Source organism: Echinops telfairi, unplaced genomic scaffold (assembly GCF_000313985.2).
Source record: "Echinops telfairi isolate 266 unplaced genomic scaffold, ASM31398v2 ScPeMD7_23;HRSCAF=83, whole genome shotgun sequence".
Lineage (NCBI taxonomy): Eukaryota > Metazoa > Chordata > Mammalia > Afrosoricida > Tenrecidae > Echinops > Echinops telfairi.
The window spans coordinates 75,977,300-75,997,510 of record NW_022103920.1 but is presented as its reverse complement, the minus strand read 5'-3'; the positions used below and the strand labels follow the sequence as shown (position 1 = coordinate 75,997,510).

The 20,211-nt window shown below is 38.0% G+C and overlaps 1 protein-coding gene across 1 annotated transcript in view; it reads right to left on the bottom strand.

Moving 5' to 3' along the window:
- Nucleotides 1–20,211, bottom strand: part of HDAC9 (histone deacetylase 9) — a 1,007,885-nt gene that overhangs the window by 73,748 nt on the left and 913,926 nt on the right. The window contains exon 22 of the mRNA XM_045288655.1: nt 6,285–6,418. Within this exon, the coding sequence (XP_045144590.1) occupies nt 6,285–6,418 (134 nt within the window). The remainder of the gene's footprint in view (nt 1–6,284; nt 6,419–20,211) is intronic.

The window sequence follows — 20,211 nt, the reverse complement described above, 5'->3', positions numbered from 1 at the left end:
TTCATCCATATATTATTCCACATTATATGCTGTTGTACCCCTCTCACCCCCACCCTTGCTTACAAACTGTGTATTGAAGCACTAGCTCCTGTCCTTAGAGATGTGATTTTTGTTTGGAAGTAGGACTTTCTTTTGGCATATTAATAAGGGCCACAGCCTTACCTAATGCCTTCCAAATTACAATGGAGTAGAATGGACACAGCGAACATACAGAGGGAGTTGAAGACAGATGATGGAGGTAGATGCACCGACAAGGCCCAGAACACTAAGAATTGCGAGGAGTTACTGAAGGCTCCAATAGACAAGGAAATATACCTCCCTCTACAGCTCATCTTGTCTTTGGACTTCTAGCCTCCTTAAGTGTGAGAAGATAGATTTCTGTATTTTTCTTTTTTAATTTCTGTATTTTTCTTATGACAATTCTACTTACTAGGACACATGGTAAATCTGACATACTGTTTTTATTCAGTTTACCTATTATATTATAACTTCATAGTACAAAATAGATGCTCAGTAAATGACTACTGAATTATTTGATGAATAAATTAATGGAATACCATGTTTGCTTCATTATTGAAGATAAATGCTGTCTTCCTTTTATTAGTAAGCTGACCTACTAATTGTTCAGTTCCTTGGCCTCTCTTTCTTACAGTGTCCTCTGAAATAACTAAAGACAAACGATGCAGAAAGATCTGCCGGGTGGAGTTTTAAATTCCTCCAATAACTTCTACTTCCTTTGGCACTTGCTGAAGTAGATAAAACAAAACAAAACAAATCCTACATCAGATTGGTTCTTGGAGTACCTGTTTTTCATAAGCCCTGTCGAATAGAAAACTGGAACATTGTTGTCCACATTGACACAGGAAAGTATCTTCAAATAATATTTTTCCAAAATACTTGTGGTCTCTTTAGATTACCCATACATTCTCTTTTAGAATATGGAGAGTTTTTATCGTCTAAAGAAGACCATGGGAAAATATTATTTTGACATTTCATACGTTTCTCCTGTATTCAGTTCTCTTTTCTCTGTTCATGAATTGTAACTATTTGGGAGCTTGTAAGCGATCCCAGTTTCACATCAATTCCCAAGTGGAGTAAACCTCAGCTGTATATGATCTAAAGGATAGAAAAGATGGCAAAATGACGTTCCCATTCAAAACAGAATACAAACAAACCCCTGATAAGCAAATTGGACAACACCATCTCAAGACTTCACCTCGGGGGTGGCTGTCAACACTTCTCAAATCAATTCAAGATACTTCTTCCAGCAGTTTTAGAGCAAAAAGTCTGTTTAGAAAGATTATCAGCAAACATAATCGCTGAATTTAGCCACTGCTTCTGAAGTACAAGTCAAAAGAAAGCAGCTGATTCTACTCAACATGTGGTAACCGAGTTATTACAAAGAAAAGATGAGAAGAAAGGGGGGTGGGGTTTAGGGAGAGAGGCTAAGGAAGGGTGGGGGAGGAGAAGGAAGGCAGGAAGGAAAGGAAAAAGGAAGGGAGGGAGGGAGGGAGGGAAGGGGGGATGAAAGGGAAAAAAAGGAGAAAGAGAGGAAGCTAGACTTGAAAAGAATGTATGGGAAATCAATCAAAAGGCAAGCTGTTCCTTGCAAATGGAAGTACAGCGCTATACGTGCCAGAGGCTGTAGCACGTCTCAACAGTTTCCAGGTCTATGCCAACTCGTTTTTTGTCCCCACCCTCCCACACCCCTCCCTCTCTCTAACAAGCTTAAAACTGTCTTATTCTGTTTTGACAGGTGGTCTTTTAATGGCCATGTTCTAAACTGACTACCAAGACCCCTACTACTACATGGCCTTGCCTTGCTTTTACCTGCCGGGAGGTTTCCAATGTTTTCATTTTAGATTTCATAGGAATGCCAAGCACTAAAGCTTTTCTCACCTCTTGAGGCAATTTCTTTCAGGGGAAGGAACCCCGGGTGCTTCTAATTGGCTTAGCATTAACAGTAGGCAAATGTATCCTTAAAACAACTATGACATTGTTTGCCAACCAACACACATACAAATGACCAAATTCAGATTCTTAGTGAATCTAGCAGATGCCTCAATGACTAACTAAAAAACTACTGGCTAGTCACATCAGCAACCCTGGTGTCAATCCTCGCAACCGAACAATTCTTCCCATTTGGATCGCCACTTCAGTTTCTTGCAGATCCCAAGCTGGTGTGCCTAGTGCTTCAGCAAAGAAGTAGAAGAATATTCATCATAAACTGATTGTACTGATAAATTTAAGTTTGAACTTTGCCAAGAATAAGGAAAAAAGTGGACTTCTGGTATGTCTTCAAAATCAGTTGCCTCTAGGAATTTCCTGTACCATGTTCAAATTAGCTTTAATCCAATAGACTATTATGTTGAGTGACCCCGTGCATATTTCTTAAAAGAATAGTTAAGAAATGTTATGCTAACTAGATTACATTCATGATAAAGTATATTTAAATAGAAGAAAGTGCCTGTCTATGATACATCACTCAGCTAACTTACTTTTTATATGGAAAAAAATAAATGTCTTTTTTTTGGGTACCCATCTTTCGTGCATACCCATCTTTGGTGCAAAGCCATCTTTGCACGCACACTACACTGCAATACGGAGCCAAGAGTCCCTGCTGATTCTACAATTCCTTTTGGTTATGTAATACATGTTATTTTGCTGATAATAAGCCATATGAAGCAGCATTTTATAGTACTGACAGGGCCTGGCCAAGAACAACACGAGAAAGAAATCGCTTTCAAAAAAATCGGCAAACTGTTTATGAATTCTAATCCTCTGCACATGAATAAATACATCTGACAAAGTGCAGAGACCCTCACAAAGGCCCTTCTTGACCTTCCTAATTTGAGTTCAATTGCGTGTTCAACACGGAGAAGCCAAAGGAGACCTTGCCAATATTTTAAGCTCACGCTTTACGACATTTTTTTTATTTGTAAAAGTAAAATCCTAGATAATAAGTTATAATAGCTGTATTAATCACTTACAAAGGGGGCTTGGAAGGAAGTTGGGATTTGAAATTGCAATAATTGGTATTTGAAAGACGTCCTTTTTTATTTCTTACCTAGAACATACCATACAAAACTCCTGAAAAAAATGATATGTATGTATTTGTGTGTGTGAGTCTTTGGGTGCAGGAGGAGGTACATGCAATATTATTTTTTTATAGAAGAATGAAATTTAAAACTTCAATATCATTAGGTTGTTAGTCATGATGAACTTTGAACTTGGTAAACACACACACACACACACACACACACACACACTCACAAAATCAGGCCTTGATTATAAATTGCATTTACAATGAAAGTGAGAAGAACTGTTTCTTGAGTTGTTTCAAGTATTACATTTTCGTTTTCTTAAGAAAAAAATGAATTCTAATGCACAGCACATTTGTATTTTCTTCAGTTTTTCATCAAAAAGTATTTCTTTCCCTTAACTTTGTTCTTCGGTGTACTGATAGGCAGACACACCAAAATTTGCCTGCTAAAGTTCGGAGTACAAAATCGACTTACCACCCTTAAGAAATATTTTGTGGCAACTCCATATTATTGCTTAGGCAGGCATTCAAGGGAAACATACACAAAACATATAGATTCTTTAAGCCTCTTTGGCTTCACTTTGGACTGTTGCCTGCCGGACCAGCTGCTCTGTGGGAGGAAGCGGAGGGGATCTGCGCCTGGGAGGACGCGCAGGCTTGGACGTCCCACCTGGGACTGCTGTGAGTCAAAAGCGACCTGATGGCAGTAAGTTCTCTAGTCCCTGATGAACAACTTGGAGTTGTACTCATGCCATTGAAAACAGTCAATGTGTTGGAGGGCATCTGATTAAAATATGTATTAGGGTATTTGATTAACTGAGCTAAAATTACTCTAGGGCATCCAGAAATTTAAAATCCATGACAATGTCATAAAAATAATAATTTCAGTTTTCACTAATAGGTTTTTTTTTTAGCAATCTGCACACCCACATGGGCATGCTGATGACTGACCACTAACACTTTTATCCATTTTTCTCTGGTCTTTCTAAAACTGTAGCGAAAAGGGACAGGTTTTCAAAACTTAATCCAAGGGATGGCCATCTATTGTTACTAATTGTTGTATGAAAGCAGTCTAGTTTATTTCTAGGAATAGCATGTGCAATTACATGACAACCGCTATGCCAAGTGATGGTCATACCGTGAAGCACAAATGCATTCATTTTGCTTTTCCAATACTCAGGTACATTACGAAAAAAGCATGTAACTCCTTATCAATGAGTTTCTTTTCTTCTGAAACTCAGTCACCATTAAAGAGTTCACAAGTGAAATTACTTTATCCTCATTGGAAATCCGCCCTTGAAAGAACCGAGTTGGACCGAACGCAGAGAGGAAAGCATCGAGACAGGTTCTCATTTGAATGGGTGTGCTCAAACAGAGCCAGTGAAATCCGTGATTTCCTTCCACAGAGCTGAAAAGTAGTTTGCCTTTGCAGCCGGGTAACATTTCTTTCTGGGCAAGTCAATCATCCGTGGAGCCACAATCCACAATCTACTGTGATTTTCTGCACATCTGGCATAAGCCTTTATAATGCAAATATTAAAACCAGTCTTGCTTCCTTAAAATGTTTCTATTTGTTGTTGTTACTGGGTGCCAGGGAGTTGATGCCGACCCCTGACAGCTTCACGTGACAGAGGGGACTGCCGAATAGAGCTTTCTGGACTCAAACCTTATACAGAAGCACATTGCCAACTCTTTCTCCCTTAGAGCTGCTGGGTGGTTTTGAACTGCCACCCTTTTGGTTAGCAGCCAAGTGTTTTAACCATTGTCTTCTTAAAATGTTTCTATATTTAAAATCAAGTAAGTAATTGGAAAATACTGAATATAAACCCACATTAGAAAATCACATGATATTCAAACAGAAGAGCCCAACACTACGCGGTTGGATAGAAGTAAGTGGCATTTATTTAGTTTGCACTCCTTCATTGCCACAAATAAACCAACATTCTGTTTGCCTTTATTCTTCTAGAGATCTCAAAAAGAGCCTAAGACCTTTGAAAATTTTAACCACTTTGAATTTGGTATGATCTGAAACAGAAACCAGTTGTTGCCAGTAATCCTCAGACAATTACATCCTTGCGTTACTTAAGCAAATTTTGCGTTTTCTCATTAACATTTCTTCCAATTGAAAATATACATATTATTTTTAAAATATGGCAAAATGTTAATTTTGTAACTTCTCAAATGTATAAGGTAACAATGACAGAAATTGCTATGCACTCAATTTGCAGAAGAAAAAGTACTTTTTCATAAGTAGAATGACATGAGTTACTGTTAAAACAATATGAATGATAGATCTTTAAAAGGATTTTGTGCATGTTTATTGCATAAACAAAGTCATATTTCAAGTTCATGGAAGAAAGTAAAAATATATGCAATAGTCATTACTATGCAGACATTAGAAAATTAATGAATTGGCAATATGAACATATATGTACAAACATTTAAATGATCTCAAATTATACAATGCTCTGGAAGTGAACTTCGTGGAAATTTTATCTAAAGGCTCAAACTGGTCAAGAAAAAGTTATTGTAATTTAGTTGTGTGACGTGGGAAAAAGAGGGAATGAGAGAGAGTGACCTCTATTTAAATTCAAGTTTAAATCTTAGGGTCCACTGCACTCTGCCTCTGTGACTTTGGATGGATTTCTCAACCTCTTTCAGACTCCTGATGGAAGATGGAACAATACTGTATATACTTGTGGATAAGCCGAGTTTTTCACACATTTTTAATGTAGTTTTTGTGGTAAAACTAGGTGCTTCGGCTGATATTTGGGTAGGCTTATACTTGAGTATATACAGTACCTATCTCTTGGTCTTAAGAATCTTTAAATGGTAACAGAAAATAACTTCACAAATACTGTTTCTTTTTTAAGTTATATTTTCCCCCTGAACTATCACCATCCTACAGAAAATCTCAAGAAAAATGCCTCTTTTTTTTCTCTTAACTTAGTGTCTCATTAATCAGTAGATAAAGCATTCCTCTTTCCTCATTAGTTAATTTTGCTCATTGCTGAGCTGTCAATAATCTGATTGAGGGCAGTGTTGTATGGATTCTATAATTGGACAAAAGTCATAATGTGCAGAATTGGAACCTGTGGCCTTCTCATAGCTAAAGCTTGTATTATTTTTCAATGGTGACACTTGTGCTTTCTGAATATACAGGTTTAAAAAAGAAAAATGATATTTAAATATGCACCCCAAGTTCTTCATTCCTATCTTTTTGCGTTTTTAGTTTGCTTACCTCATTTCCTAGAAGGGCATTTACACAGGCTTCTGACGCATCACAGATGGCTGTGAGATCATGTCCTCCTTCTAAAGCCAACACCACATGTCCATTAGCCAGTGTCATCAATTGCTTCGTCAAGTGACCAAAGCCTACCAGAAACAGAAGAACATCTCCAAGTGTTAATTCAGGAGACAGTGACTACCAGAATCGAATCCAGCCTTTATTCTTTGTCTTTTCTCAGCACTTCCCATGTGCTAAGTTCTTTAAAACAGTAACTCTTCGGGTCAGTTCATATTCTAATCTAAATTATACCGATTAGAAAGCTAAAGCTGAAGATCCAACAGTTAAGAATTCTCAGCAGTGTTTGGCTCTTTATGAGTATGTAGTATTGCCTTCCCTAGCACAGTCTATATAAATCCAGATGAAAAACACGGATATCATTCAGCCAATGTTAATAAGGAGAACGATGTCATTTGCTTGTCATTTATTTCCTATCCCAAACATCCGCCTTGATTTTATCATAGAATGTTTTCTATATGTACCATATAACTAATCAACCATTACATTAGATTTTTAGTACTAGTTTTTTAAACTTTTGGTAAAGAGATATGAGTTACAAAATGTTTGACATTTCAACTACTTCATAAGTACAGTTTAGTGACATAAATTACGTTCACAGTATTGTTTAATTATTCCTTTACCCATTCAGTATCCACTAAGTATTGAATTATTTTCCCTTATGTCTGCCACCCCTAACCACTAATACATTTTTGTTTTTATACATTTGTATATTTTAGATATCATGTAAATGGGAGAATGTAGTATTTTTGTGATTAACTTACTTCAATTATCATAAAGTTTTCAATGTTTATCCATGTGGTAGCATGCATTAAGACTTTATTTTTCTCTAAGGCTGTGTAATATTTCATTGTATGTAGTATCACATTTTAGTTATCCATACTTCTATTGATGAACATTTAGGCTGTTTTGATTTGGGGGCTATTTTGAAATGTGTTACAATTAATACTGGTCTGTAAATATTTGCATTCTCACTTTTAATTGTTTCAGGCATATACCTAAGAGTGGACATGGCAGTTGATAAATGCAAAAAATACTAAGGGGCTCCACACATTTGTTTAAAAATTGCATATTTTTAAATTCCTTTTCCACAAAATTTTTGGAGACCCCTCACATATATTTCATATATAAACAGCAGAGTATGCTATAAAATAAAATGCTCACTCATCTTCTATCTTAAGTCAATTAGCATTAGCAATAAATTAACAATAACTTTAAAAAAGTCTACACGAGAGTACTACTATAACTAAAGAAAAGTCTATCAAGGCACCAAACAATGATAATGAAACATCAAGTCAGGTTGCTTCAATTTTGGAACAATGAAATTGTATCATCTTAATCTTGAGATATGATGCAATATTCACCCAATAAACCAGAATTCGCATGTTTTTAATTATAGGGTAGCACTTGAGGTTAACAATGAACAGGGCGAGTTAATTTTCCCACTCCCTTGAAGTACTTCTATTCACTTAGTTACTAGTTTAGTGGAAATCAAAAGTCATTTTACAATTATCTCATGTTTTAGGGTAAAACTGGCTAAAAAAAGAGTATTTTAAAGTAGGTAAATTTTGCAATGGCATTAATAAGAAACCTTTAGATAGACTGAATAGGAATGGAGCTGACTCTACTGAAATCTACCATTTCACCTGATTATTAATCCAGAAAATGTAAAGTATACAGTTTTTAATTCCTAATGATTAAAAATAATCTTATTTGCCTAAGTAAAGATTAATTGCATTGAATAATCAATTTCTCTTCAAAAAATGTATGTATGCAAGTATATATTACTGCTAATTATATTGCTTTCTAGAAAAATGTTCCTAAAGCCTAAATCAAAATTTCAGTGATAATTTTAAAATACATAATATCCAGCCAGTACATTCTACATTTATTACTGAAGTTTCCTAGCAATTGAGAATGCAATCTAAAGTCACTACTGAGCAGATCAAATCACATGGATTTTGAAAACAGAATTGAGAGAAAACACCAAATCTGATTTAAGTTCACCATTTCCTCTAGGACCGAAAAAAAAAATCTCATAAAATACATTTAAATGGGATAGTAAAAAGTGGAAGGAAAGAATGGAATGAAGCTAATCTTTGATCTCTGTCCAAATTCCTCTTTCTTTTACCTACAGGGTTTATTTCCATTCACATGTTACCCATGTGATCTCCGGAGTCAGGGATTGAGGCAGCTGAACTATGAATTATGAATGCACAAAACATTTTAGTAAAAAAATGGAATCTCTATAAGACACATGCTTTCTCTTCCAATTAAAGTACAGTCCTAGAGAATTTTTTTTTAGTCTGATTAATCTGCATTCCGCTGAATCCATTACTCCTGTACATTTTGATGAGATTTGAAAAGGCCAGTCTGGTTACCACTGACAGATATTTTTTGGGGCATGTAACACAAGGGTTTCAGTGGTAAATGTACATATGTGTGTGACGCGATTCTAGGTCGGGTAATGTTTTTGATAGGTGTGATGGCCAGTTTCATATAATAGTTTGTACTAATACATGGATAAAAGATATTCATCCTATTTTACCCAACACACCTACACTAGCCTGCATTGTTGAAAAATCCAGCCAGAGATCTTAGATGGCTGTGTTTTCTGAAAGTGCATTGGGATGCCCTAAGTGTAAGGGCTAATCGGAGAGTGATCACTGAGAAAAATATCTGTACAGCACAGTATCGTGGGCTCAAATAATTACCAGCTCTAGGGCTACAAGTGAGTTTTTCCTGTCCACATCTTTAGTTTCCAAACTTCGGACAGTCTGTGATGGGTACTGAGAGAGGAACCAGGATAGAGTAGCGAGGTGGAAGAGGGGTTGGTTGGTTCAGAGTCATGACTACTTAACTGTCAGGAGAGAAGTATTTTGGCTTTTAGTAATGAGTGTGGCCATACTAAGCAGACCCAGCATGGTTCAACAGTCCGTTTGCTTGGCTGATCACCAAAAGGTGGGATGTTTGAGTCCGCTCAGAAACTTCTCAAAAGAAAGGCCTAAAAATGCACTCGCCGAAACTCAACCACTGAAAGCATAAGGAGCGCAGGTCTTCCCCGACTTACAGGGGTCACCATGCGCCCTGTCCACTCCAAGCACATTTTTTTCTTCTTAAAGGCCAGACTGGTGCACACTACAGAAAATGTATCCTGGCAACAGCTCTGTCTACCTGCACTGACCGTAAAGTCTCTCTAAGAAAGATTTTTTTTCAAAAAGTGATTTTGTACTGCAAGTCTTTCAAAATTAATCTCTTAGGACGTAGCATTAATAAAATCATAACAGCAACACTACTAAAGAATCCTGGATGTTGTCTACTTGTTTAAAACAAGATTCTCACTAATTAAGGTAACTCATTGCCATCAAGTCGAATCTAACCCAGTGACCCTAGCCAGCATTACGTTATAAATAGGAGAAGGAAGCTACGTCATAACAAATCCTTTCTTTTGATAATCAAATAGAGATGAATGGGGCCTGTCCAATTAGACATCACTGAAGAAGAGAACTGGAAGGGTATTTTTAGTTAGAAATCTCTTGATACCCTTGATTGACTGGAAGTAGATTTAATTTGGTTTTTTTTAAATGTGTATTGAATAAGCTGCTAAATTGGGTAGTTGTTTTAAAATGATCACTTTCTATTTAATTTCCTGATATTCTGTAGGGATTTGTTTTTGCCCAAGAAGTTATAGTGTGCTAACATTTGCATGAGTACAGGAAAGTTCTTTGAAATGAAGTTTCTGTAAGAAGGTTCAAAGACTAAACCTTAGGTGTGTATTTAATGGCAAAACCATGTAGTGCAAAATAATCCATCATTTTAAAATGGCATATCTCAAAAGCATCTCTATATCCTTTCCCACATAATTTCCAAAGAAAATTCATAGTGAAACAAGGAAGTCTAAGGCAATTTGTGTTCATCTGCAGGTTAAAATAAACATAAAATTAATACATGTTCCCTGTAGAAAGTAGGGAAAAATAATAATTAGAAGGAGGAAATCATATACTACAAAAATAGCATGGTATATAAAAATCATACAAATTATAAATATATTTTAAATAATTATAAGTATATACTTTAAAATGAAGTTAATTCTGACTCATAGCTCCTGTAAATATGAGACTGTAAATCTTGATGGGAGCAGAGAGCCTCATCTTTTTCCCACCGAGCAGCTGGTGTATTTGAACCATCAACCTGGTAGTTAGCAGCCCAATTCTTACCCCACAGTGACAGGTAATAATAAATGATTAATAAAATAATAATACTTGGAAAAGTTGATGGTCAGCGAAGAAAATTAAGACTCTTGACAAGATGAGCATAGTGGCTCAAAAAACCCAACAATTGTGAGGATGGGCCAGGTCTGAGCAGTGTTTCCTTCCATTGCACACAGTGTCACTAGGAGTCAGAACTGACTGCAGGTCATCTAGCAACAACAACAACAAACTAATATGGTGCTACCATCATAATACATACAAATACAGTATATCAAATAAATGTGGTATCCATTATATAGTCAATAAAACCATATACACATAAAATACAAATATATGTGTCAACCTGTAGTTCCATTACTCAGAAATAGCCATGTTCATTGTTGTGTATTTCATGATTTTGTGTATATGTCTTGTAAAAAAATCACATTCACATTAAAATGTTGGATATTTGATTTACAACTATCAATACAGTATAAATATCTTCATGTCCTTTGCAATATTCATGTAGTATGCAATTCCTTGTTTGTAGACATTCCAGTTGATAGTAGGATTTTAGTTTTAGATACAAAATTGCAAATAATCTCCTGTGTTCACCACAGGGACAGCTCCAGGTATGAGCAGTTACTTGATGCCAAAGTTATTAAGCATCATTTTAGGATAGAAATAGGTTTATTCTTCATTGCTGATATTATTGTTTTCACACTTTTTTTAAAACCAGAGTAAATTGAAAAGGTTTTTCAAGGAAAAATAGAAACAAAGTGTCCTCAAGTCTCCAGACTCTTTGTACACTTTATATCCCCTTTGTGTGCTTTGGTTCTGTATGCAAGCTGTGGGGTAACACATGCTGTGGATAAGTAAACCCTCTCCCAGAAGCTTAAAGAAATGAGAGGTCATCTCCAGGATGCACTCCAAATGCTTATTCCTACTAGGAAACAGCAAGCAATATAGCGGGACTCTCAATAGAAGCCCAAATGGAGAAATTCAGCCATTTGTTAAAAAGGAGATTTTCTTCAGCCCATTGAATTGAACTCTACAATATAGACTGTTATCCCCCATCCTATCACTCAGACAGACAAACCAGCAGCCAGCGATCACAGAATGGTATCTCTGTCATGATGCAGATGGTTAATGAAGAAGTGGAGGCATAAACCATTTTACCTCTGCTTATAAATCATTGTCCCTCAGCTTTGCTAAGCGTGTCTCTCCACGTGGAGAGAAGGTTCAGGTAACAAAGCAGAGAAGGCTTGCCCGTTCAATGAAAGTCGCAGGAGTGACAGTTTCTTTTGAAGCCTTGACACTTGAGATCTACCTATAACATAATAAGCTTCATAACTTTGTCAGATGTGGCTGAAAAATATTAGTAACCACTTACTCATTGTTCACCTTATTTGAACCTTATTTCATTTGGGCCGGCAACATTGGTTAAGATTTCCTTGCCTATCTCTGATAGAGTCAGGGTCAAAGCACTTACAGACTTTTGCCTCATTTAAGTTCAGGATTTAATTTTCCACAACCACGGAGGTATTCCCTATTATTTTGTCCTGAAAGGTAGAATGCATGGAGAACGGAGTATAATTACAAACACGGCAGCCATTTTACCCTTTGAAGCCATCAACATTAAGTTTCCATGTCGTTCTTTATGGAAATGCAGTCCAAACTCCAGTGCAGAGAGAAGGTTGGGTAGCACATGGCAGTCTCATGCATTGTGAAGCTCTCCAGCAGGACTTCAAAGCCAAATCCGATTGTTGCAGATGGGAGGAATGCTTTGCACAGAAATACCTTTAAAGACTCTTGGTGCTGTAATTCATATGCTAGGCACTTCTGATTGGTTCCTGATGATGTTGGGATCATTTAACTCTCAAAACCATTGTCGCTACCATAAAATCCTTTCATCTGAAGCCAAAAAGGTTTATTTCATGCAAATGAAAAATTTTCATTAAAGTATCACCTTAACAAATACAAAGATATATATTTCCTAGTCATGTTTAAAATGTAAATTTAAGAACATATTCAGAAGATTCATTTCATGCTGAGATCTTTACTTATTTGATGTCCCAGGACTCTTTCCAAGTTCAATGAAACCGGAAATCAATTTTAGAAGAAATATGGAGATTATTATCATGAAATCTTTCAGTTGGCTTACCCCAGCAGGTCTATAAATATTGCATATGCTTTAGAGAAGGCACTTTCAACCAGAGTAAAAATCTTTTAACTGCTGTAGTCATTGGTGCTCCAGGACATACGTTTATATTCTCAGCAACTTTTGAAACAAATACACACAAATATTTTATTTATATCGTAGACAAAGTCTGAGCCATAGAATTTTCCAATGTCATTATTTCTGAAAGGTGAAACTGAAAAATATTCCCCGAGAATAAAGTTGACAAGTAAGGTTGACTTATATTTTGACTACCCACCCATCTATCCATTTCTCCATTTGTGATTCATCTACAACACAGTAATTATTTGCTCAATGCCTGTTATGTGCCAGTTTTAGATGTAAACTACTTATGGATAACTGTGCGATATTTTAACATATCAGAAACCCACATTTGAACCTTGGGATCCGCACCTGTGAACACAGCTCAAGACCGTGTAGTGTACCACACAGGATTGATGTTACTATTAGGAGCCGTGCGGTCAAGTCCAACTCATACTGACCAGTGCACAACAGAACGAAACACAGGCTGGTCCGGTGCCATCTTTACAATGCTGTTTATGCCTGAGAACTTTGCTGGATCTAGGGGTCCAGCCTTCTGGTCCAGGGCCTTCCTTTTCTTGCTGCCCCTGCGCGTCAGCAAGGGCGATGTCTTTTTGGGAGGACTCTTTCTCCCGATAACATGTCCAAGGTGTGGGAAACAAAATCTTGCCACTCTTGCCTCTAAAGAACATTCTGGCTGTATTTATTCTGAGAGATTTGTTTGTTCTTTTGGCAGTCCATGATACTTTCAATATTCTTCTCCAGCACCGTACTTGAAATGCATCAAATTTTCTTTTGGCTTCCTTATTCAATGTCCTACTTTCGCATGCATATGAAACAATTGAAATTGGCTTGGTTCAGGTATACCTTAGTCCTTAAATTAACCTCCTTGGTTTTTGTTTGTTTTTTAACACTTTGAAGAAGTCTTGTTCATTAGATTTGTCCAGTACAATGCAGCTGTTGATTTCTTGCCGGCTGCTTCCATGAACATTGATTGTGGATCCAATTAAGACAAAATTCTTACCAACTTCAACCTTTTCTCCATTTATCATGATGTTACCTACCGATCTGGTTGTGAGGATTCCGGTCTTGTTTACATTGCGTTGTAAGCCATATCAAAGGTTGTAAACCTTGATCTTCATCAGCAAATGCTTCAAGTCGTCCTCACTTTCAGTTGTGTCACCTGCCTATCCCTAATTGTTAATAAGCCTTCTTTTAATCCTGATGCTGCATTCTTCTTCATATAATCCAATTATTTGCTTCTCTAATTATTTGTTCAGTATACAGATTGAATAACTAATGGTGAGATGATACTACTCTGACACACACCTTTCCTAATTTTCAACCATGCAGTATTCCTTTGTTCTGTTCCCACAACTGACACTTGAACCATGTACAGAATGCCGTAGGAGCTCAGTAAGTGCTCTGTAATTTTCATTCTTTTTAAGGCTACCTACTCAGTTTGTTATGACACCCACAGTTGAATGTGTTCATATAATCAATAAAACACAAGTAAACATTTTTTTCTGGTATTCTCTGCTTTCAGCCAATTGATAAAGAATAGAATTGCTATACCTGCATCGAGTTTCCCATGGCCATTCCAGGATTCCCATTCATAGTGACCCTACGGGATAGAACTGCCTCCGTGGGCTTCAAAGACTATAACTCTTCTTCGCCGGAGTAGGAAGTCTCATCTGTCTTCCATGGAGTGGCTAGTGGCTCAGTCAGCCGCTCAATGCACAGCCACTATGCCACCACCGCAGCTCCCAGAACGGATAACGCTAACATCCGGAGACATCGCCACACACTTTTAAGCACAGTGCCTCGAGCGGATTTTGGCATGACGCAGGCTCTAAGTATTTATTCTTATATCAAACAATTGAATCATAGGATTTCATACATAGAAATGAATTTTAAGATAATATACCCCAATCTACTCATTTTAAGGGCAAAAAACCTTAAGATCCTCAGTGTTGAATTATCAAAGAAAACAATGAACAGCAGAACAGGGGACAGTAATCAGATCTCTCAGTGAGTAAATCTTCCACCATTTTTTGCTGCCAACGATGGAACTGTGATAACGACAATTTTTAGCCATGGTTTCAAGTTCAAAAGGAACCACTCTGGAAGGAGTTTCTAGGCACCAAAGGACTTTATAAACCATAGCTTTGGAATGTTAAGTTTAAACAAGCCAGGGCTATATGAATTAGATTTCTTTGAAAATACAGAACGAGTAAAAGTCTCTGACAATGAAAAAGTCCCTAGAAAATGCTTCTGGACCTCAGACCACCATTACTTCCCACACTCAAGAACATTGTTTTGTGCCAAACCCCCACTGCAACATGATTTGCCAATCACTGGCTTTTACTGCTGCTTTCAATAACGCATCAAACACATGGGATCTATTCTCTCATCGGTGCTCATGCATAATTGGCCTTGTGGGATGGGACAAGCACAGGCCAGACTTATGTTAATCAATGATGATCCCATTCCAGTAGTTTGCACTGCTCAAGTTTAACCAATATTTACTGAACACATATTCTAATAATAGCTAAGAAATGCAAGGATGAGTAAGACATAAGTTCTCCTTCCGTGGAGCTAAAATAAAATGGGGCATACACACAGATAAATGTAATTCAACATGGAGGGTGAAAATAAAATGGGTATGCTTTTATCATATGATAGAATATAATAGAAGAATGGTACCATAGATGCTTGGAGGAATATCAGAGGAAGATCAAAGAGGTGATACGCTTACACAGTTGTGGTTTGTGTAAGACTTTTGAGATCTTTTGCCTCAGCTTCCTACTTAGGACACAAGAATAGTAATGCTAAGTGTAAATAAAGCAATACATAGGAAATACATTCCCCCAGCACAAGGACAATGGTGAGTATCAATAATGTTTGCTTCTAAGACCATGATTTTTTAAAATCATTTTATTGGGAGGTGGTGTGTCTTATGGTTCTTCTAACAATCCATACACATGAACATAATTGTTAAAGCTCGATTAATGAGGCAATATCATCTATGTTCCTTTTCATTCATTTAGCTTTTATAGCACTCCTTTCACTTACTTAGTTTTCATAAGTAATACACTGAGCTTTCAAGTTTACTCACTTTGTTGCATGGAGATCACATCATTTCCAGTGAGCCCAGCGTGGGAATGGAGCAATGACCTCAGAGGGGAGGACCTCATAGTTCCAGATAGCCCTGCTCTTTGAATTCATTTCAAAATGATAAATCCCCAAACATTGACTAATATCTGTCCATCAAGCGGAGATTTTGGTACAAGTCGGGCTCACTACATGTGTATTCAGAGAGTGAATGACTGAAGAGTGAATATATTCTATTAGAGTTTATTTGACTCCATATCAACCTGATACTCTGATAGGAAAATATCGAAAAGTAACTCCCAATGATTCTTGCCCTGCTATGATTGCATTCCCTTTGATTGTGGGTGAATGTGATGAGTTACTGCTTCTGTCGTGTGGCCAAAGGAATTCTCAGTTGACTCCGAGTTGATCAGTGCTTTTTGTCCTGGAGGAGTAATTTAGCCATTGGCTCTTTAAAATAATAGTGTTTTCTCCAGTTGTTTCCAGAAGAAGACATTAGAGAGACTGGAGCTATAAGAAATACTTAATACACCATTTGTGGTTGGAAAATGAAAGGAACCATGTGAAAAGGAATGTTGGTGACTTCTAGCCATCAAGAAGTGGGATCCCCACTCCTACAACTACAAGGGACTGACGTTTGGATAACGACGTGAATGGGCTTGGACATCGGTCCTTCCCCAGAACCTCTAGCAAAGAGTCCAGCACGGCACATGGATTCATCTACGTGAGTCCACAAACAGACTCCCAGCCGTGTTTGCTCACACTCCTGACTAGCAGAACTGTGGGGTAATAAATGAGGTTTGCTTTGGTCTGTGATTTTTACAATTTTATTGGCATACAATCCACAAATCATACAATCTAATAGCTCAATCATATTAAGAAGAGTTATACAATCAGTTCTATGAAGTTTTCTTCTTTCTTTGTACTCATTGTTATTAGCTCCCCATTTCCCACATCCTCCCCTGACATACCCCCTGAGAAACCTTTAATTCAGTTACTGTCTCTATAGATTTACCTAGTATAGATTTTACGTACAAAAAAATATAAAACTAAAATCTAAAAAAGTAGCAATAACAAAGTAAAACACAAAAATCTCAATAAAAAAGAAAGCAGAAAACATTGAAAATTGGACAAATTGATAATGGGTCAGAAGGGAGATTAAATGATAGGGTGTTAAACATTTACCTAGCTGCATCTGCAATGATCAACTTTCCACAGCACTGAAAGAACACAAACATTCCTCTAGTTCTGTGATTCTCAACCTCTGGGTCACAACCCCTTTGTGAGTTGAACAACCGTTTCACAGGGGTCATCCAATTCATAACAGTAGCAAAATTAAAGTCATGAAGTAGCAATGAAAATAATTTTATGGTTGGGGGGTCACCACAACATGAGGAACTGTTTGAAAGGGTCATGGCATTGGGAAGGTTGGGAACCACTGCTCTAGTTCTTTAATGCTTCCTCCCCCCACTATGATGACCCCAGTTCTACCTTACAAATAGGTCTACACTGGAGCATGTACACTGGTACAGATATGCGCTCTCTTGACACATGGAATCCAGGACAGATAACCCCCTTTGGAACAGCAGTGGGAGGGGCAATACCATGAGAGTAGGGGGAAGGTGGAGAGAGAAGGGGGAGATATGGGGAACTGACTACAATAACATATAACTGCACCTCCCCTCCCCAGGGGGATGAACAATAGTAATGTGGATGAAAGGTGACAGTGGGTGGTATAAGATATGAAAATAATAGTAATTTATAATTTATCAGGGGTCCAATGAGGGTGGGATGGTGGGGGAGGGAGGGGGTAAAAGAAGAGCTGATGCCAAGGGCTTAAACAGAGGGAAAATATTTTGAAATTGATTATGGCAACATATGTATATATGTGCTTTATACAATTGATCTGTGGATTGTTACAAAAGCTGTAAGAACCCCAATAAAAGTATATATATAAAGGAATATCCTTTCTATATGAAGCGAACTCTTTCTCATTTAAATTTACCCTAAGCAGAAAGAAACCAGAACGAGCTGTGCAGTGGACATCGTGTGTTCTCTTTGTGGCCTTATTTGTCAGTTATCGTATTGAGCGCTAAACTGTTAGTAACTTGGGCTGTACCTTGTTTGACTGTCTATAGCCAAAGCCTTAATAATGTTCATAACTGTCCCAATCTTATAGCCCTTTAAAGCCCAAAGAGGGGTGGGGTCAGATGACAGATGGCAATGGGGGACCATGGTATTAATCTACCCAAAGAGAGGGTATTGTTTTATGTCTCCACAGGAAAAGGAGACCTAGAGTAGACCTTCCAGTGTGCCAAGCCTTGAGGGCAATGTCCCTGCTTGGAGGAGCGCATTAACAGAGAGGACTGCAGGGCTGGCCCCAGCTCAAGACATGACGCCCTCCCTAGATGACAGCGCTAGCAACACAGGATACAGTGCCGGGAGGGAGGCTGGTCTGACCCGCCCACGTGAGGACAAACCATAGGGGGGTGAAACAGACTAGCAGGAGGAGCAAAGCCACAAAGTCCTGGAGGAATCCTAATTGTAGACTTGTGATTCAGGGAGTAGCTCTTGGCGCTGCATCTGAACTGGTTGGGGGCTGAGAATCTAATGGTGTAAACGGGGTGGGGTGCAGGTGGGCACACTGGACAGTGCCATCCCTGCAGGAAGAGCAATGCGGACTTGAAAGAGGCATGCCTTTGGGTCATGAATGCTGAGAACTAGAAGGGTACAAAAGTTGTTGGGTAAGCAGTTCCCAGAATATGGAATCCTGAGAAAAACGGACACTGGACTGACGGTTTATAACGTGTCCTTCTCTCTGCAGAGAGATGCTCATCTACTCTGGGACAAGATAAAGGCTCGACTAGAAACTATTGATATGGTTCTATTTTATTTTTTCTATCTTTTTTGTTTGTTTGTTTGTTTGTTTTCCTCTCTCTTTTCTTCTTTTTCTTTTGGGTGTCTATCTATATAAGATAGGCAGGATAAGCAAGCCCAAGGTTGGTGGGGGAGGGGGCATGTGAGGGGAGGAGAGGGGCAAGAGGGTATCGTTGAGCCAATAACAACAGGAACAGGGGAAGAGCAAGGGTTCTAAAATCAACAGTGAGGAGGGTGTAGCATTCCTGGTTGTGTTGAAACATGTCTGAGAAGAATTACTAAGAGGTGAAAGATGGGTAAGCATAATCGTGGGGCAGGAGGAAAGAAAAACAAAGTAAAAATTACATATAGATAAGTGTAAATATAGATAAGTATATAAGTATATTTGTCTCTATATAGATAAATGTAACAAGGAAACAGATGACTTTGGGTCTCAACTTAAATCTCACCTCAGTACAAGAATGGTTTGTTCTAATAAGGTGGCACTGTATGATACTTTACCAACATGATCACTGAAGACAAAATGTGTGCATAAGCAAATGTGGTCACGAAAGCTGATGGTGCCCAGCTATTGAAAGGTATAGCATCTGGGGTCTTACAGGCTTGAAATTAGAGAAGTGGCCATCTAGCAGGGAAGCAACAAAGCCCATATGGAAGAAGCAACAAAGCCCATATGGAGGAAGCACACCAGCCTCTGTGATCATGAGGTGTCGAAGGGACTAGGTTTCAGAAATTCAAAAACAAGCAATACAATTGACATGAAGCAGCATGGACAAAGAGGAGACCCAAAACCCACTTGTATAATTGCACAGTCCCTCTTAGAGGGCCACAGGGAAGAGATGATATTTCGAGGGTGCCATACAGCCCTGATGGAGTACAGAGCTATTCTCTATATCTGTGATATTTCCTCTCTCTTAGTATGATGGGCTTTGTTTTACCTCATTATTCTTGTCAGACCTGTATAGGTCAATTTGTATAATTAAGATCATTTGATACATGAAAGCCAAGATAGAAACCCTTCAGAAACAGTAACAGGAGCAATAATTCTCTGAGGGTACTGGAAGAGGGGAGGGGCGGGGAATGGGGTAACTGATAGCAAGGAGCACTGTATAACCCCATGTGAGGGGAATGAACAATGGAAATGCAGGGGAAAGGATACATTAGAGGATGTAATCCTAAATGGCAAAAATAATAACAATAACAATAATATGTCATATTATAATTAGGGTTCCTGCAACTGCCCCTCCCCCCAGAAGAATTTACTTTAGAGGACAGCACTGAAGCTGCAGCTAGGGGAGAGATCTGATATGTCTGATCAGAGGACACGGGAGCAAATAAATGGGGACCAAGAGAGAATGGAGCACGTCCTGGTGATATCCCCGCTCTGAACGAGGACGATATCCCCGCTCTGAACAGCCAATGCACAGAATGGACCATATGGCTGATCCCACTATGAGACACG